We start from the raw sequence: 21,740 nt of genomic DNA, 5'->3' as shown, positions 1-21,740 counted from the left end.
TAATTCATGAAATTTTGTTTCTAATAGATCCATATGTGCACTAATACTTTCCGTATCTTTCTCCGGCATCTGTAGTAACGCGTCGAGCTCATTGTAGGTCTTGGTTATTGACCGCCGTAATACCGCTCTTGATTTCTTTGTCACAGCTATATTCACTTCCATGCTTGAAATACTACGTATGAAACTGTTTATATGATTATATAACTGTCTAATATCCTGTCACGGTCGCCAAATGTTGGGAATGCACTTCGAAAACGATAAAACACGGGTACAATTCCACAATAATCGAACACATTTATTTTAATACACATATATACATGGAAGCCATCTTGCGAACAACAAAATTAATACCAAACTAAAACTTGAAGTGTGTTTCTTTGCTTATTTCAAAGCTCTTATAAACAAATCTCAGGAGTAACAAGAACCAAAGAGGTTACACTAACTGATCTCACACAACACCTACGCCCAACCCCCAACCTGGAGGACCTTAGACCTGTCCGGTTTGGGTGGCCCTACCAGGAACATGTGCTCCCGCCAGCATAGCTCTAAGGATCATTTGAACACTCAAGCCTTCGTCAAGGTGGTGGTACTTTCGGGAGGCTTAGCTCAATTATCTACGATACTACGAAAACCCTGACAAAATTATCGTGCTTTTATTAGTGGCGTGCGTTCAGTGTTAACGTACGGCAGACACTAAAATAAGTCAATTCATAAAAATAAAATTAATCTTGTTTTTATCTTCTGGACAACAGTAATTGATATATGAAATCTGACGTGAATGATCGGATTTGCCCCGCGCGATTGGCTTTACCCCGTACTACGGTATTCAGTTAAAAGTGTGGGGGAAAAAAACAGTACCGGATTTGCAGGATATAGCGAATGGGTGGGGTGGGATTTCAACAATACTGAAGAAGAAAAAAAGCTACGAAGTGGTAAGTTTTTTGATTCTCTCTGAGCGAATTTCGACAGAGAGGTAGAGGTTGACAGTTTACCAATTTAAGTGTAGTACCGGTAATAATAGTTTTGTGAAATTTTGATTCAATTCTATCAATACTATACAGTAAAACTTTCGCGAAAGGAACAAAATATTACACATTTATTACAATTAAATAAAAGTACGGCGTGATTATACAATTGAAATTATTTAGTACTTGACTACACACTAAGATACTAACAGCCACTAAAGAGACTTGCAAACTGACGAATGCGCGCGTTAAGCGGGTAAATCATACCTCAGTGCCCATGACCTTGGTAAAAAATGTACCCTGTTCCCTGCTACCATTTCTAAGTGCACATGCAAAGTGTCCACTGCTGTACTTGCTTTGGCGCTATACAAATCGGTTATCCAGGACGAACGACATTTTATGCATGTTTCTGCTAATAATTAAAAAAAAGGAAAAAATCGGCTGATAAGACAACAGGGCTTGTACAAATTGTTTTTAAAAATAATTCCTAGTTTAAGCTGGCTAGAATAGAATCAAAATGTAATATTTTCTCCCTAATCGCCGCTACTGACGGTATTCATTACTCTACCGGTACGTTGGTTCCCGTACAGTATAGGTATCGATGCACGGATGCAAGAGAGAAATAAGAAATTAGATGCACACCTCTTTGCTGGATCCGTTTCAGAAGTTACCTTAAAGTGTAATTCACTAATGTGCTACAGTAATCCAAATACTGTATTTGAGTACTCTCACTTTCAAGGAAGAAGAAAGCCCAGTTGGTTCTTACTTGTACTTTAGATGGCAGTAGCGGAGGTGTGAAATCGATATTGTTGCATAACATTGAATCTTCGATACGTTTTTGTATATGCGGTATCAGCTGATTGAAACTTCAGTGGCAAATGACAGTTATCATGCTTTTGAATAATGTTGAATATATTTGTCCGTTGGAGTTCATTTGTGACAGAAACATGATACTTTTAATTTTAATTTCGTCGTATAAGTCCGTTGTTAACAGTGTATTGCGTAAATGCGGAGCTGATTCATTATAGTGTATCCGTTAAGGTTATGTGTAATAATAGGACCAGTTTCTGTAGAATACATTTCTTGCTTTATTTTGTTGGTGGCTTCTGATATTAAAAATGAGCAGGAATCTGCAGTCATTCTCAAAACTCACCGAGTTTGCTCCACTTAGTCCGGAAACAGATCAGCCTGGAGTTGGCTTATTTTTGTCCAAATTATTCAAGTTTAATAAAGGTAAGTACCCTTAATGCATGTAATGCATTAAAATTGCAGTTCCTATTATTAATATCACTATCATTATTATTATCCATTATTTATACACTTACTTTCCATTCACATAGGGAATTGCCCGAGAAAACACAACGTTCTCATCTGTGACACAAGCCTCGAGTTTTCAGTGTTTTTCCTCAGTTTTGACGTCTATGACGGTGTGATTAAGCCCAGGCTTCTGTTCATTCCCACAATTCTTCGGTGCGTAATTCAAGGTCCAACAGCTATTAGCAAGTTATAAGAAGTGCAATTACGGCAAAAGTTTGTTTTACGTCCCACTAACTACTCTTTTACGGTTTTCGGAGACGCCGAGGTGCCGGAATTTAGTCCCGCAGTAGTTCTTTTACGCGCCAGTGAATCTACCGACACGAGGCTGACGTATTTGAGCACCTTCAAATACCACCGACTGAGCCAGGATCGAAGCTGCCAAGTTGGGGTTAGAAGGCCAGCGCCTTAACCGTCTGAGCCACTCAGCCCGGCCAATTACATTCTCTGACAGCATTGTACAGCATGTTTTTCCTCAATTTCGATGCCCATGAATTTGTGACCATCATTGCAGTCATATCAGTGTCACTGTTTGTCCATACCATCAAAGTCTGCCTTTCCATAGTTTCTCTACAATTGGCGTGGCTCCCACCCATCATTGGACAACATCGATCTATGCATGGTTGAATCACATTATTCCAATGCTCCATCAAAGCATTCTTATTTCCACAGGTAGAACCTGCTCATGCTTTGCTGTTGCTTGCCAGCACTCCGATCCATAGGTGGCAACTGGGCACACTGTCATTTTTTATACCTTTTAACTTAAGACACACAGACATCTGATATTCACACAGGACTGCTGTCACCTGGCACCATTTCATCTAGGTGACGTTGACTCTGGTGTGTACATCTGGAAGGCTGTCGCCATTGCTATCCAAGGTATTTGAATTGCTCCATTTCAACTCTTAAGTTTGTCTGCCACATTACATATACTCTAAGACTGAGTCAAAGCCAAAATTCAGCGTGTTCTTTCCATTGCTGTACATTTCTCTTGGAGGCCTTCACATTGTACATATGCCCCCCCCCCCCCGCAAAAAAAAAGTCATTGGCATAAATGAGTGTCGACAGATGGTTGTACACATTAGAATTCATGCTAAGGACAAACAGTAAATGCAAAAGTGCCAATCCCTAATGTACTCCAATATGGGAGCAATGTTCCTGCTACACATCAGACTGTGCTGGAAATGTTGTGATACTATAGCTGGATCCTCTGGACATAAGCTGTGGGAACATTGTACGACTGTAGACCGTGCCAAATAGTTCATGTGGTGTCTGATCGAAGGCCTTCTCTAACTCAAGGAACATGCCGGGCTGAGTGGCTCAGACAGTTGAGGCACTGGACTTCTGAACCCAACTTTGCTCAGTCTGGTGGTATTTGAAGGTTGTTAGATTTACTGGCACGTAAAAGAACTCCAGTGGGACAAAATTCTGGCACCTCGGCATCTCCATAAACTGTAAAAGTAGTTAGTGGGATGTACAGCAAATAATATTAAGTCAAGAAACTCCATATGACGGGTTTAGTCTTCACATGTGCTTCTCCGAAAGCAACTGAGCAGCATGAATTCCGATCAGTCATTCCACTCCCGTTGATGAAATCTCATTGGTTCAGAATTATAGAGACAATTACCTTGTATATATCTTAGAAAATTGTCTTTCTGACTATGGTATTATTGATGGACATAGATCAGATGTTCTTATTCCAGGAGTCTGTTGCTGCTCAAAAAGCACCAGTAAGGTAATTTATTGTTGTAACACAGTGGTGAAGTTGGTTTTATACTGAATTGTAAATTGTTCATTTTTGTGTAACACTCTGTTTCTTCACTACAGTTCTTTTCTTTTTCTTTGAATGATATTCTTTTAAAGTTCTATCTTATTCCAGGTGGCTCTCTTCCTGAATCGTCTAATGTTGCTGCACCAACTGTACCTGCTGATATTCTGTCAAGTTCAACTTCTGACATTCCTGGAAACAGTGGAGATTGGCAGAAGAATGAAAACTTGGTAAGATATTTTCACCTCTCTTGCAGCTTAACTGAATAATAATAATCTTTGCCAGGCTGAATGACTTGGTCAATAGAAGTCCTAGTCTTCCGAGTCTGATACCAGATCAGTCTGAATGTATTTGAAGGTGCTCAGTTACATCAACCTTGTATCAGTAGATTTATTGCCCTATAAAAGAACTCCTGCAATATAATATTCCTGCACCTGGTCATCTCCAAAACTCTGTAAAAGTAAGTAGTCGGACATAACACCCGTTACATAGTAATAATAACCAAGCGAAGTGGCCACGGGTGTTTACGCCCTACAGCTATAGAGCGAAACTTTGCATTCAGAAGATGAATGGTTTCAGACCCCATCATTGTCTGTTGTGTGAATGGTTTTCTGTGCTTTCCCCATTTTCGTTTCCAAGCAAATGCCAGGACAGTTTCTGTTCACAAGTCACAACTGATTTCTTCCACCACTTTGCGATAGGAAGGGCAACCGGCCATAAAATACATCCCCAACCCCGTATCAGGAAACAATACTAAGGGGTAGATATAGTAGTAATAATAATAATAATAATAATAATAATAGTTTAATTCATGCAGCTATTTCTAGCTGAGTGCAGCCCTTGTAAGGCAGACCCTCCAATGAGGGTGGGCGGCATCTGCCATGTGTAAGTAACTGTGCGTTATTGTGGTGGAGGATAGTGTTATGTGTGGTGTGTGAGTTGCAGGGATGTTGGGAACAGCACAAACACCCAACCCCCAAGCCATTGGAATTAACCAATGACGGTTAAAATTCCTGACCTGGCCGGGAATCTAATCCGGGACCCTCTGAACCGAAGGTTAGTATGCTGACCATTCAGCCAGCAAGTCGGAAATAATAATAATAATAATAATAATAATAATAATAATAATAATAATAATAATAATAATAATCCATGAGAGAGCATTTTCTTTAATACATCGGAGAAAAAAATCCTGAAAGATCTTTTTCACAGCCATTGTCATCTACAAGCTCAGTTTGTTTTTTGGGATATTAGGCCATGTAGACATTTTGAAAGTGCTAATATTGTAGCAGCCCTTGCCAAGAAGAAATGAATACAGTGGGACACACTGAGCAGGCCTTAATAGCAATAATATGAGAGAAAGGAAAGTCGATGGTGGCATAGCCAGCCAGCCTTCACATACTTTAATAATATGGGCCCACACCAGCCTGTGTCATTTTGTCCTGACAAAGGCTACTGCAGTGTGGGTGAAACATCAACACACTCAAAATATCTACACTACCTAATATCCAGAAAAATGATCTCAAAGTTGTTGAAACTCTGAAATATTGGACCTGATACATGGAAACAGATTTTCACCTCTGTGAATCCACTTAGCAGTCAAGGTCAATCTCATGGCAGACCAAATACTGCCACTACACCACAGCAGTACGTCCTGAAGCTGTTTGTGCTGTCAAGTGCCTGGTGCTCGCTCACTGCAGTGAGATAGATAGCATCCAAGAAAGGGAGAGGAAATTGCTGCTAACGTTCCTTAGCTTGCGTCAAAATTCTGAGAGCAAATATCGCCCGAGATCAAATGCAGAGCTGTACTCTAAATTTGAAAAGCTCTCAAATTTCTTTATCAAAGCTCGTATACATGTACAGCAGGCCTATAATTATCCCTGTGGCTATGACCATGATATTAACGATCACATAAATCTAAAAGCTTTCTTGTTGTTTACTTATATAATTTATTTAAAATTATCACTATGGGCAGCAAAAGTTAGTTCAGTTAAATACTGTTTACTTTCCATTTTATTCAATATTATATCAAAGTCTGTCATTCAATCACCAGTGTTCCTTGTTTGATGCCTTAGGAGATATGTGCTGTGTTAAATATATTTGTAGTGGCAATCAGAGGATTGCAGTATTGTACTTGACTGTATGGATTGTGAAGAGAGAGATTCAGATAAGTTTTTTTGTGTTTATCTTGTGCAGTCGAACATTTTCAGTTCAGTATTATTTGGAATATATTTTTAATAAATTGTAGAGCTTGCATTTATGAAATTTTTTAATAAGTAATAATGAACTTTGAAGTTTAATTTTAATAACTTGAGTTGACAAATAGGCTACCATAGTTTTGATATATTATTTTGGGGATGTAAGGTCATATTATATTTAATGTATGCTGATGCGTTTCGTCTTGCAACAAAGATAATCTTCACAGCATTGACAGAGTAGAATGAAAACCATTAATGGCAGTTGTCTTTAAGTGGACTCAAGATAGATGTCATAAATGTAGTTCATCCCAGGGCCTCCAGAATCAAGGAGAAAAATGTTGAATCCTTAACTGTGGAGGGTAGCCATGATCTACTCATTATATAGACATCCTCTTTGTTAAAATTATTTGGGTGTTTTGCAATATTTCTAGTACCTCACGAATTATTCTAGATGTAAAATGTTTTCCTTACAAAAGACATATTGCATAATGGAGAAACGTACGGTATACAAATTATATGGCACAAGCTAACTGTGACAAATTTAAAAGAACTTGAAAGTGTAACGGCCAGGTACCTAAAGCAAATACTTCAGCTCTCAGTACTTACAAAGAACTGACTAGCATATATTTTAGCAGATGAACCTCTCTTCCTAGAAGATATAAAACTCACTTTTGGACTTCCTGACACTGCTGAATCGATAGTTGCCTTGGAAGAAGAATGGAAGAAAGCCTGGCAGACCCCTGAAGGCTTCTATGAAACAGAAGTAATGAGAAGCAATGAATGGAGATGACCGGACTACATGCTAAGCAATGTCCTCACAAGATTTGGGGTCCATTGATTCCACAGAAGGATATATCAAAACTCCAGATTCCATATTCCGGATGAAAGATGTATCTGTAGCCTCTGTGGCATGACCTTCTTTAGGTATTACCTAATGGACAGCAAAAAAAAGAACACAACACATTTGCTAAGGACTGATAAAATGTAGAAGAAATGTACAATGTAAAAAATTCCAATCTAACTCAGTATTAAGATATGAACACAATATGTTTAATACTGTAAAACTATATTAAAACTATTAATGACAATTGTCACTTCCTAGTAAGTGGGTTCAAGATAGGGTAATGGTTTTCATTCTACGTTATCATTGCTCTGAAGACTATGTTGGTTACAAAATTAAAGTACATCAGCATACGATAATTATAACATGACTTAATATCCCCAAACAATATGTCATTTAGTGGTCGTGAAAGTCTACGTTTTAAGACTATAGTTTTACTTCCCTAGCAAATGAATATAACATATTTCCTTCATTTAGGTTCTGAGCTGTGGCTTCGCGTGGGGTGGAGCTGACGAGCTACAGCTCTACCCTCCGCTCTTTGAAATAGTAAGTTAAAAAGAATATAATAGCAACTTTAATTTATTGCACTGTAAAGGGATGTATACAAGTGAGACTTCGTCATTTATCTTAAAAGAAACTTTAAAATTTTGGAAAAGAGATAATCTAAGAAGGATCACTTTAGAATATTGTGTACCTTCCTTTACATTGCATGGTTTTTTCCCCCACTGTTAACTTTCCTGCTTGGGTGTTCACATAACAATATTAACAATAACATTCCATTCAAATGGCGTGGCAGATTCAAGGCTAGCTCTCTTTCCCACCAATGTTGATAAGACTGTAGAGGCACTGGCCTTAAGAAGATGCTATTTTCTTAAATATGTCTTTTTTTTTTTCTTTGCTAGTGGCTTTACGTCGCACCGACACAGATAGGCCTTATGGCAACGATGGGATAGGAAAGGGCTAGGAGTTGGAAGCGGCCGTGGTCTTAATTAAGGTACAGCCCCAGCATTTGCCTGGTGTGAAAATGGGAAACCACGGAAAACTATCTTTAGGGCTGCCAACAGTGGGAGTTGAACCCAGTATATCCTGGAGGCTCACAGCTGCACGCTCCTAACCGCATGGTCAACTCGCCCGGTAAATGTGATGTCTGGGAACATGTTTGGAATATGTCAGCAGTTATCACTAGACTTCAGAATTTTAAAAGTCAAGTTGTAAGTTTCAATTATTATGTTGATGGGGTGATAGTACCTCATGTGGAACAATTTAAGTACCTGGGTGTTAATATAAGGAATGATCTTCATTGGGGTGATCATATTAATGAGGTAGTTAAGAAAGGTTACAGATTTCTTCACATTGTTATGAGATCATTATTAGAGATTGTAGTAAGGATTTAAAGGAGAGGGCGTATAAGTCTCTGGTAAAACCGCAGTTAGAGTATGGCTCCAGTGTATGGGACCCTCACCAGGACAACTTGATACGAGAACTGGAAGAAATTCAAAGGAATTTTGGGTGATTTCCGACAAAAGAGTAGTGTTACTAAAATGTTGCAAACTTTGGGCTGGGAAGACTTGGGAGTAAGGAGATGAGATGCTTGACTACAGTAAACCTTGCTAATTCAAAGTTGTTGGGACACAAAAATCAGACTTCGAATTACGTGATTTTGAATTAACCGCCATCTCCTAATTCAGAAATGCCAACCCTTGCCGCGTCAAAAAATATTCTAAGACCCATACTGCATGTAATTAACCTTGATTCACAGATTAAACCTCTGAAATGCCATGGAAAAAAAACTATTTGCAAAATGTATCCAACAAGATGCATTTACAGTATTCAATTTCATAATACACTATTCACTTGGATAACTCACTGACAAACCTAACCTCACACAACAAAAGAGAAAAAAAAAGCATGTTTCAAAAATGAGGAGAAATCTATGCTGGCTCCCCTGAGCAAGTCCTTTATTCATTGGATTACTGAACTGAATGCATTTTAGATGTCCAGTGCTTGCAGGGAAAGTATCCAATGCCCTTAAAACATCGTGGTCTCTCCCTTCCGTCTGTATTAGAACACAGTACAGTGACTCTGTCCGTCCTTGTACGATTTCCTGCCATGTCTCTTCTCTCGTAATTCAGAAATGCGAACCCTTGCCACGTCACAAAGTATTCTAACATTCATTAATGCATGCAATAACCTTGATTCACAGTTTAAACCTTTCAAATGCCTTGGAAAAAACTGTTTCCAAAATTTATCCAACAAGGTGCATTCACATTATTGAAATAATGCATTTGGATAAATCACTGGCAAACATAACCTCACGCATCGAAAGAAAAAACTCACAATTCAAAGACGAGGACAAATTATGCTGGCTCCCTTGTGCAAGTCCTTTATTCATTGGATTACTGTACTGAATGCGTTTTAGATGTCCTTTACTTGCACGGAAAGTGCCCGATGACCCTTAAAACATCTTGGCTTATCGAACTTCCCTATGACAAGGGAAAGATGTCTTGGTTCTGCGTGTATTGCAACACAGTGCAATGACCCCCCTTGTATGATTTCCCGGCTGGCACTTCCGTCCTATAAAATTGTAAGCCCGTTTGGCCTTGGCATTAAAAAAAAAAAAATGCTGTTTCATTGGCATTGACAGTATTATTCAGTGCATATGAATTGATTGTATGAGCCACGCTTTTTCACCAACTATCGACATCACTGGTGTTCGTGGATTCTGCTTCTCTGCACATTGCCTGCTATGTGATATTATGACGTTCCTTAAAACGCTGAATACAAAAGAATTACAGTTTTACTTGAACTTAGCAGATATGAAGCACACCGAAGTGAGTGAATGTACTGAAATCTACCCCAGCACGTTCCAGAAGATGTATTCTATCATGACACAGATAAATTTCGAATTTAAATTACTCTGACAAGAATATCTTTTAAATATAAAGGCAGTTTTGAATTAAAAGTCTGAATTTTGGTAATAGGACTGTCATTGTTCTTTGAATTACAAATTATCCGTATTTTGATTTAAACAATTTAAATAATATGCAAAACTGTACCTCATGTTTTTGGGAATGAGAATTAGCCAGGATTTTTGATTAACCGATTTTGTATTATTGAGGTTCTACTGTATGTGGTATGTTGCAATTTAAAATATCATCCTTGTTCTGTATTTACTCCAAAATTTAAAATTATAATGGTTGGGGAGATCCACCAAATTAATACAGCCTTACAGTCATTCTTATGATCAATTATATTTACAAAAATATACATGTAATAAGGGCCGGATTAACGGGGGAGGGGGGGTGGCTAAAGGGGCTGCAGCCCTGGGCCCCGCGTGCCAAGGGGCCCCGGCCCTTGGTTGAACCTAAAACTGTATAAAAAGGCCTGCTGCTCCACCTCCGTTGATGTATATGAATATTTACGCTCGCAAAGTAACAAACACGCACTCTCCCTTCCTTCTTATCAGCTGTCGGTGTTAATATTCATCACTGCTAGAATCGGTTACCGTCCGGAGACACGAATCCTCGCTACTTACGCACTGTAATTATTGTAAAGGTTATTGTTGAAGAAAATTTAAATCCAGCAGCTTGCGAGTACGGGCAGAGGGGGAATGGGGAAGAGGTCTAGGAAGTGAGCGGGAGGGGACAGGGGAAGCACGGTGGAATGCGCATGCTATACTATATCTTTGTATCAGGAAGAGAACTTCCAGTTCACCTCTGATTATTGAACCACTCGTAAGTTACAACTGTAATGTTCTTGTAAATGGATAGAAGATATCCACATGGTACCAAAAAACGTAAGTTCTGTTTTGTGTGTCGATTTGATAGTGATGATGAGACACATGTAACATATGTTTTGGCATTATGAAATATTAACATGAAGAATAGAGAAAAATTGTAGTCTTTTTCAACACTTCCTTATTCATCAATTTAAGTGGAAGTAGTTCTATAACGACTTCAGTATGCTAGTCTTACGTGATGTTACGAAGAAGGGGCCCCACATTTTTAAATAGCCCAGGGCCACCAAACACCTTAATCCGGCACTGCATGTAATTGATCACTATGAGTGATTGTAAGGCTGTATGTGGTATGTTTCAAGCTGTCAGTGGTGAGTTGGCATGGAATAACATAAGTAGAAGAATAAACTTGAGTGGAGCTTTTAAATGTAAGAAAGATCATAATATGAAGATAAAGTGGGAATTGAAGAGGAAAAATTGGTGCAAATATTCATTTGTAGGACAAGGAGTAAGGGATTGGAATAAATTATCAAGGGAAACGTTCAATAAAATTTCAAGTTCATTGAAAATATTTAAGAGAAAGCTAGGTAAACAATTGATAGAGACTCTACCTCCTGGGTGACTGCCCTAAATGCAGATTGATTGATTGATTTATTTTAAGCATTAATGAAATAAGTTTTAGCTAACTAATCTCTTCTTCTTAGAGTATCAATCCATTATTGGCAGTCCACATGGCAGTTTTGCTTTCATTGGTTGCAGTTTGAAGTAGTTCTGTTGAAGTATTGAACCAAATCTCCAAATGAGGTCTTCCACGCCCATGACTGCCAGCTCCTTTCCCTTAAAGTATTAATGGCAAAAGTTTACCTTGGTTCACACTTTAGTACCATGAGTCACCACTTGCATCGCAAACATCTAGGTGTGGTATGACTGTCATTTGTTTCTCGCGCATGGCGTGATCACACAGTGCACAAGGCTGCCAAACTGTCTACTTAGGAACCAGGGTAAAAATAAATGATGTACATTTGTTAAGTGCGGCAAAATGCTGAAGGACTTTTTCCTTGCCATGCGGACAGTACGCGCCACGCCCATAGTAAAAAAAACTTCTTGAAGGGAGTGTGGTTGCAAATGGGTCTCTGTTCTCATGATAGAGATTAGCCTGGGTGTGCAATGATAGTCTGCAGCTACTAAATGGCCTTTTTTCTTGTCATACAGACAGTATGCAGCACAGTCATAGAAAAAAGCCACTGTACTCATGACAGATTGGCCTGCCCTTTTATTCTGAGTAGGTTTGTAATGGAATGTATTTCTTCTCATTGATGTAAATTCCATCGTATCCCATTATGTGTTGGCCAATAGCAATGCTAGTAGCTGCTCGAGTGATGGAGAATGACGTGTGTTACTCTTTATTAGGTTATAAAAGTAAATGTACTTCTACAGCCAGGATGGTCGTTCCCTGGACATCGTGATGAAGATATCTCTCCTCTAAATGGAATACCACATAAGATTTGGATAATTTCTACTTCCCTTGTAATGTTATAAAGCTTGTGTGAACCGTAGTGAATTTCTACCGTATTAACTGAAAGAGTCCAAACCTCTCAGGGTATTTTGCTGCCTGTCCCAGATATTCAGTTTTTCTTTTCATAGTTTTAATAATTTCTACATCCTTCCTGACTCTTCGCAATACATCATGAATATTTTGTTATGTGATCTGTCAAGAAGGTTCTTGATATGCATCTGTAGACTCACATCTCAAATGCTTCTAATTTATTATAGGCTGTGAAGACTTAGCATTTCACCAATCAAAGTTTAGTTTGAATGTTCAAATGGTGACTTGTCAGTACAGAACTAATCTTGGCAGAGGTACTTCATGGCACTTCTATTCAATATTTGATGTTGACTGATTGGTCCCAATCTGAATTCACACAGCTCCATAGGTATTTGAACTGCTTCACTCTTATGGAGTAAGAAAATGCCAATACTATGAAATCATGTACAAGAACTACTGTCTACCAATCTGAAACTTGCATAACAACCAAAGTAGAAGAAAGTGCAATCCAGGCAAGTGAGGTGAAATTCCTAAGAAGTACAACAGGACTGAATAAGAAGTATATTAATATGAGAAACAACAGATGTATGCAGATTGAGAGAGACTAAGATGGCATGGGCACATGAAAAGAATGGGAGAAATGATGATCCCAAAGTCCATGCTTGAACTGAAGGTTAAAAGGGGAAAAAACCCAGAAGATGATCCAGGAAATGATGGAGAGAACAAATTGAATAAGACCTTAGGAAGGGCGTGGCAAAATTTCAAGAAGTCTTTGATGAGGAATAGTGGAAAGACAGCAGAGATTGAGATCAATGATCTGCAACCCAATTCAAGATCAAATTGGATAAGGGGAACGAGGTGACCCTGTATATGTGGGAAAGCAAACATCAATTCATTTATCAGAATGTATTCCCAAGTCCTTTATATCATCATCAGTTGACATCATATAGTTCTGTAGGCAATACTCTTGAAATACAAGGAATTGACAAAGTTTGTATGAAATGGTAGAGCACTTGGAGGAATGAGGTTAAAGACTCTTATGTAGCACCATTGTGGCAGTGAATAAAGTGCATGAATTGTGAACATATGTTTCTCTGTGGAATTCTCAGGCACACAATATCCCTTGGTTGTGTAAAGTCATTCCTTGCAATGGAAAACCATTCTGTAGTCCCTGGTGGTATGATATTTCTATATTTTGAAACATTTTGAATAATAACTTTGAAAAAAATAAGTTTAGAAATTTAACAAAATTATATTGCATAATGTGTTAGAACTTACAAAAGACTGGAAAACCATTCTGTAGTTCCTAGTGGTAAGATATTTTAAAAAGTTTTGAAATTTACAAAAATCATTCCTTGCACTGGCAAACCATTCTCTAGTCACTGATATGATATTCCTATATTTTGAAAATTTTTGAGGTATTTTGAAAAATATTTGTTTAGAAACAATTTTACAAAATTACATTGCATAATACATTATGGAGAATTTACAAAATTCATTCTTTGCACTGGCAAACTATTCTGTAGTTGCTGATTGCATTATGCTTTTATATTTTGAACAATTTTGAAAAAACAGTTGTCTTTAGAAACAATAATTTTATACAATTATAAGTTCAAATAGTTCCAGTTACTATCACAAGATGTCAGACGGCTGTTAAAAATAACGTATTGAGGAAATGCGACACGCAGTGAGTAGAAGTATGAATTTGTAATCGTGCGACTTCCGCAGAATAAGTCACCTTGTGTGCGGTGCATAAATGCGACTACAGCACCGAAAGAGTTTAAAGAATTAAATAGCCATTTGCCTAAAATCTAAGGTTTAGTTTCTTATGATATCGGAGATTTTACAGGCAAAGTTAGGGAAAATGTGGTGTTAGAATGCGCACAAACATTAAAGGCAATGCCTGATCCTTGTTCCTTTCTTATTTCATCCCGTATTTTCCTCTCTGTTCTCTCCTTCTCCTCCTCCTCCTCCCAGGTGCTCTCAGCTTTGTAGTCTGGGGTAGTGAGCATGAGGCTCATAGCCAAGTCTGGCATTGCTTCCACTTACATGATTAAAAATGAGTTATTTGTCCATAAGAATATTTCAAATTTCAGAAGTTCAACTTGGTTAAAACTGGATCAGAAATTATCAGTACCATTCGGTTTATCCCGTAAATTGACTAAAATCAGAAAGCATTTCTGGATGATGTTGACAAAATACAATGAGGTGCAATAAAATTAAATAATTGTTTCACCCTATGACTATCTCAATAGCACGTTATATGCACGTAAGAAATTTTGTGGGCTAGGACTGGTGAAAATGAGAAAATCAGCCCGGATTGAAGAGTACTCCTCCATCAGGTATGAGATCTTGAAACTGAGAGGCAAAATACATTATCGGCTTTCAGTATTTCATACCCCTTGTTGGTGGGAGATACAGATGAAGAATACACCCATGGTATCCCCTGCCTGTCGTATGGGATGACTAAAAGGGGCGACCAAGGGATACTGAATTTTGAACCATAAGATTACATATGATTAGTACCATCCCGCGAGGAACACCGTGCATCTACTTGTCTTGCGATTGGTACCACTATGTGAGGAACACCATGGGTCTGTGGATGGATCACTATGGGTTTAGAGTACCTGTGTATAGTATCCGCCACAATGGTGGAGGCTTCTCTCTGTCCAGGTTCAGTTGGAACACCCAAGGGAGATAAAAGGAGGCTATCCTTACTGGGGTGTTTCAGCATCTGGTTGTGGACATCAGGGGGTCTGTTTTGAGGAACACCATGGGTTTGATTGTTGTCTGTGGTTAATACCACTTTCTGAGCAATGCCATGGGTCTGTGTTGCCTGTGATTAGTACCCACTATGCCAGGAACACCATGGGTTTGCATTACCTGTGAGTAGTACCACAACGCAAGGAACACTGTGTGTCCATGTTACTTGTGATTAGTACTGCTACATGAGAAATACCATGGTTCTACTTTACTAGCGATAGGTACCATTATGAGGGCCCGTTGACCTGGAATTTCGACCCCTTTAGACAACTAGCATCATTGATTCAGGATTGTACTTTGGAAGCAGCCCATTAGACAGTATATACCATTGTGTTTTAAGTTAGGTTCTGGGGAGGTGGGGCATTACAGGTTGGATCCACTGATTGTTTTAAGTTCATGATCATTGTTCATAATTTTTTTTTTTTTTTTGAATTCTAGTCAGCGGATTGATTTTTAATTATTTTTGACTTTTAATGTTGTGAGTTCAATTTGCTGATTATTTTACATTCATATTCATCCATTCATTCTTCATCATCAAGTTTTGAATTCTGATCAGTGGATGAATTTTGGAATTTTAAATTGCCATTACATTTCGTTTCATTTCGTACCATTAGGGGCCGATGACCTAAGTGGAGGGCCCATTTCAACATCAAGCAGTAGCAATATTTCATCTAATGATTGGGGACAATTTGACTGTTTATCAAGTAAGAAAGCTAGAAACAGCAAGTTTGAAACCTGGATCTCCTGCAAGCTAAGATGTATTTGAACATCCAAACCTTAATAACTAGGTGAACACACCAACAGGTCTTTCCTCTTCAGATTGGTCAAGTACTGTAAAATTGTCTTGCAATATAACAGCTGCACAAGCAGAGAACCAGCTTTTACGTGGTCATGCTGATTGCGTTTTCAGAGTTTTGCCCTGAAGTGTCATTTGCGCTCATCAGTTTGATTGGCATGCCTCTCCAAGACTGCTTAGCAATGGCTAACCGACTGCATGGTCCTGCCATGTTAGCAAATTAGCAGATACGGATTCCTACAATTAACAAGATACAATGTAAAAAAAACTCACACTGAGTCCAAATGGCACGTCTGGGCAAAATTCTGCAAACGCACATGGCCTAACCATCCGAAAGCTGGTTCTTTTCCTGTGACTTTTAGTTAAGCTGTGCAAGAAGTTCTGGGTAGAAACTTCTGTACAAATCATTGATCATGTACTGGGATTTTGCACCAAGATTACGGCTGAGGAATAGGCATAATCGTGAACAAGCAGTATTGGTCTCTTTGCTTCAGTCTAGAAAATTGCAAGTCGTTAAGGAAGTACACTGCATGTCATCATGTGGCTCCAACAGGAGAGCTGATATCGTGGCGTGTGTATCCTACATCTTGGATCCAAATGTTTGGTTTGAGACCAACTTACAGCAGGCAATGCAGGTAGATGGAAAAAAAAAACCTCACAAAAACAAATCTACGAGCCATGTCTTCCTTACCTCAGCAACCACTTTAACACCCCATTAAAAAATGGAAAGTGGACAATGTACTTTTCAGAGCTAGAGGGCATATCAACGGTTTTTTATTTTTTTATTTATTTATTTATTTAGGATCAGCAATAGCATAATGCCAAATTACATGGTTTAATGATTGGAAATAAATTGAGTGGTTTAGTTCTTCATTGTAATGTGTTAACTTTTGTGTAAGAATAAATAACTTTCAAATTTGTATTTGTAATGAGGATGGAGCCAAGGAGGACAGCTTATGTTAACTTGGAGAGACATGTGGCAGGAAATCGGATGGTGAGAAGACAAAGAACGCACTAGATGGACATTGTAAAGATTGTCATTGCAGATCGGGGAAGGACACTGGAGGACGTCATTAACAACAGAATGTATTTCTCAAGACAGTGGAACAGGATCACTAATAGTACCTGGGAAACTGGAACTGTAAAATTATAATTATAATGATTGGTATTTTCAGTCATTTTAATCATCGGTTAATATTATCACATTACATGATCATAATTAGCGGCAGGCACTGTATTATTATTATTATTATTATTATTATTATTATTATTATTATTATTATTATTATTATTATTATTATTACAATAGACCATTTATTGAATAAAAAATATACAAGTAGAGGGTGGAATTCAGTTAGGTGAAAAAGTAGTTCAGCTTGTTGTGTTGACTTGCTCATAATGACATATTGTGTTGAAAACTTGTGCTTAATATCTTGAAACTTGAACATAAATGCTGTGAGTATGGTATAAAAATTTGTATTTGTTCATTCAAATCCATGAAGCATCGAGAATCAGCCTGAAGATGAACCTAATGAAAATGAAGATCCGAAGTCCGAACGTCATTCAAATGGAAGCCCTCAAAGCCATTACATTTACTTTGACCCCAACATCAAGCTTGGTAAAAAGAGCCAGACAGCAGAGATATTGAGAGAAATTGGCTGTCATGGGTGGCTTTCAGAAAACTGGTGCATCCTGAAGAACCCGACTAATCATTTTCTGGTCATATTTTGTAAATTTTACGTTATATTTCATCAACTTTGAGGTCATATTTTGTCACTTTTGAGGTCATATTTGCTTAATTATTTGGGCTATTTTTTGCTCTTCAACATCCGAGCCCTGGTAATGACATACAGTATATCTGTTTCATAATACTACATGAAGCCTGCAACTTGACAAATGTGTCAAATTTTTACTTGACAGTCCAAAAGTTTTTTGAAACAGACATTTGTAAAATTGTCATACAAATCTACTAAATTGTCATGACAGTAAAATTGTAACTTTTACGAAATAGGACCCAGTTGGTTTTTGAGGGAAATGTAGGTGGTAAGAATGGTAGGGATAGACCAAGATATGAATATGATGAGCAGATGTAGTATGTAATAGTTGTATAGAAATGAAAAGATTAGCACAGGATAGGGTAGCATAGAGGGCTGCATCAAACCAGTCTTATGGACTGATGACTCAGCAACAACAGAGTTGTTTGAGGCATGTAATGCCTAAGCTAATATGTTTAATCATATCTGAAAACAGGACATTTCATAGCTCATCATGTAATACAGGGAGTATAATATAAGACTTTGCACTTCTGCTTACAGGCTGTGGTAATCCCCAAGCGAGCGCCATGTTTCTTGTATCAACCGTGGTGTAATAAAAAATCTTGACAGCTGACGCAGCAGTTCGCTAGTAACTATTGGACTTTTATGGTGTGTTGTGAGGTTATTATCATGATGGTTAAGTACATTCACTGGAATGCAGAGAATATTTTTGGTGGAGTGTTATTTGCACAAGAAGAAGAAACCAGTTAAAAGGTGCCCTCAGAATTTCTGTAGACAGTTTCCCGGTTTGACAGTACCATCAAAACTTTACATACAACTCGTTCACAAGTGGTGTAGTACTGGATCCATAACTATTCAGCAAAAAACAGCGAAAGAGAACAGCTCTCACATAGGAGAGGTTAGAAGATATACAGGCAAGACTGCAAGTCAGTCCACTTACGTTGCTTTGGGGAGTAGCTCAGGAAACTGGTATTTCACATTCGTCAGCACGTAATACAAAAGAATTATTTCATTAACGATCTTACCATACGCATTCAGTCCATTCCATATAACCCACAGATTTCATTGCAAGAATAAGATTTTGCAAATGGCTAATCAATAGTGTCCACAATGGTATCATGGATCTGAACTTTCTTTTTATGACTGATGAAGCACAATTTTATTTGAGGGTGAGTATGTTGATTCACAGAACAAATCTCATTATGAGATGTGTAACATGCATCACATCTCAAGGAGATCACTTTGACCATCATCTGAAATACTGGAGGGTTTGGTTTCATATATTTATTTGTTTGTTTGTTTGTTTGTTTGTTTGTTTGTTCTGAGCATGTGTATAGTTGGTGAGTTCAATTCCATTTAGTTTCTCTAGGTGTAATCATGCCGCTTTTTTGAGACGGATTACGTCCGCTTGTCATTGCGGGCACTGCACTTGCTGTCCCCGCCTTACTGCGCTCCTTTTCCTTGGTACTCCGTTACAAAGTCTTAAATTATACTCCCTATAGAACCTAAATGAACACACATTTATAGAGATAAAATTGGACAAAGAACAACCAGTGACAGGTCAGTGCAGTGAGAGAAAGAGTGAGGACAATCACGAAAACGCATTGCATTTATCCTATTCTCTGTTAGTTTTCATGTTCACATATCTCTGTTGGTGGTTTAATCTGACGCTTGTTTCCATTATTCAATGAACACATTTGGGGACTGTTGTTGACTATGGTGATAATCTCTGTCGCTATCTCTTACAGTGGTGAGAAGAGAGTGGACAACTTACATCATCATTCACTACTGATGATTTGAAACATAATATTGTTGTATTTTCAGGGTGAAGCTCCTCCATTTCGTGTCAACATTGCAGATGGACGCAACTTGCCTAATGTCCTTAAAAGGATTAGCAACTTGGTGGCACTCAAGAGTACGGTATGTTGGCAATTTCACTGATCTTTATATCCTATTATTCACACTCTGCTGCATTTAACCCTGCAATGCTCAGGCTAATTACATTGTGATATTTAAATTGATTTTCATTAGAACAACTACAATCCTGTAACTTATTTATTACTCTGTACTATATAACATCATCTGCAAAAAGACTTTTATGTGATTTCACTTCTTTACTCGTATCATTTATATACATAAGAGAGACATTCCAATAATACTGCTGTATGGGACCCCTCCTAATCATTATAGGATCAGATAATGCTTCACCTATTCTAATTTTCAAGAGTTCTATTTTTTAGAAGTTAAACTTTTGCCTGGCTGAATGGCTCAGATGGTTGAGGCGCTGGCCTTCTGACTCCAACTTGGCTGGTTGAATTCTGGCTCAGTCTGGTAGTATTTGAAGGTGCTCAAATATGTCAGCCTCGTGTCGGTAGGTTTACTGGCACATAAAAGAACTCCTGTGGGACTAAATTCTGGCACCTAGGCGTCTCTGGAAACCGTAAAAGTAGCTAGTGGGACGTAAAGCAAATAACATTATTATTATTATTATTATTATTATTATTATTATTATTATTATTATTATTATTATTATTATTAGCCTATTATTATAAGTTTAACCACCCATTCAATCACTCTTTTATCTGGTACAACAGCCCTCATTTTTGTCAGCAGTCTCCGATGATCTACCCTATCAGAAGCCTTGGATAGGTCAGTAGTGATAGTCCATTTGACTTCTGAAAATAAATTATCTTCTATATCTTCCTGGAATCCTACATGTTGATTCTAACTGGAATAACCTTCCCGAAACCTGAATTGCCTTCTATCAAACCAGCTGGTAATTTCACAAATGCGTCTAATATAATTAGAAAGAATGCTTACCCCGAGCACGCATGCAACACATGTCAAGTCTATTTGCTTTATGTTTATCACCCTTTTCCTTGTACACTGGGGTTACTATAGCTCCTTTCTGCATCTGGCCATAAAACTGGGCTAAATTCCCATCACATGCTGACCCCCGATTAATTGGAAGAAAGGCCAGGAAGAGGCAGTGTATCCATATACTTGTCCTTTTGTGTTTTAATGTTTGTGCTAGTCTCTTCCGTCTGTTGCTCTTTCTTCCTACACAGAGCTGTTGTGTATTTATTCTGCAAGCGTTGCTCATGTTTCTGTCTTCTGTAATGATTTGAATAGTCACTTGCTTCTTTTTAAATTTTAGTAATGAAAAGAAAGTGTCATATCACTCATTTCTTGCTTCACCAATCATTTGAAGAGACAGAAGAAAATTAAATGAAAAAAAAAAAAAAGAATATTCCAAATCATATTAATTGTTTCAATTGATATAAGCCTGCAGTTGTTTTTCCGCACTTTATGACCGTATAAAGGAAAGCTCCTTTACTTTACACGACAGTTGATAGCAAACCTGCTACCTGTGCGACAGTGCTAAATCCAGGTAAGTAGTGATTGATTGATTCTTGTAATTTCAAAGTTATGCCTGTTGGACAACAAATTTCAATCGTAACTACTGTGAAACCTCTCATTTACGAAGGGGCGCAACAGTTTGTCCGCCTCTGAGAGAGGAGGTTAGGTTACCCGTTCTAACAGTAAATTATGCAGTGTGTGTTTCTTCACTCTTTAAATCAAATTACCTTAAGTACTGTCAGTTTTTGGAAAACTATTTTTCCTCTTGTCATCACTCTTTTCACACCACTGCCTTATTATTATGACGTATTTTTATTGAATTATTGTCTTTTCTGTACAGAATTTATCTGCAAGCACACAGACTACTACTACTTTTCTTCTTGTACTATATCCTCATCAGATGTCTGCTGTCATCAGGGCGAAGCTAATACTTGTTCTGAGCAATTTGGAAAAGAGTGGAGGGTACTGAGTCCATACCATTCGCTCAAAGGATCAGAGTGTTTTTTGGTGGTGTTCTCTGTCAGGGTCCAAGTCTCAGCACCATAAAGTAAGACAGAGAATACATAACACTGAAGTAAACAGACATGGAGAGGAGTTTGCTCATTCTCTTGAATGCACTCCTTGCCCGTTAAATTTAGGACCTAATTTCAAAAGCATTGTTCCAACTGTAATGAAGTA

General features: G+C 38.0%; 1 protein-coding gene across 1 annotated transcript in view; it reads left to right on the top strand.

Annotated features, from left to right (window-relative positions):
* Positions 1-1,784: 1,784 nt before the first annotated feature.
* fab1 (fab1 kinase) overlaps positions 1,785-21,740 on the top strand; it is a 296,509-nt gene continuing 276,553 nt past the window's right edge. Inside the window, exons 1-4 of the mRNA XM_067159454.2 lie at positions 1,785-2,198; positions 4,159-4,277; positions 7,564-7,632; positions 19,527-19,622. Coding sequence (XP_067015555.2) covers positions 2,084-2,198; positions 4,159-4,277; positions 7,564-7,632; positions 19,527-19,622 — 399 coding nt within the window. The 5' untranslated portion in view covers positions 1,785-2,083. The remainder of the gene's footprint in view (positions 2,199-4,158; positions 4,278-7,563; positions 7,633-19,526; positions 19,623-21,740) is intronic.

The sequence above is a fragment of the Anabrus simplex genome, chromosome 1 (assembly GCF_040414725.1).
Source record: "Anabrus simplex isolate iqAnaSimp1 chromosome 1, ASM4041472v1, whole genome shotgun sequence".
NCBI classification, from domain to species: Eukaryota; Metazoa; Arthropoda; class Insecta; order Orthoptera; family Tettigoniidae; genus Anabrus; species Anabrus simplex.
This window is presented reverse-complemented; position numbering and strand designations above follow the sequence as displayed.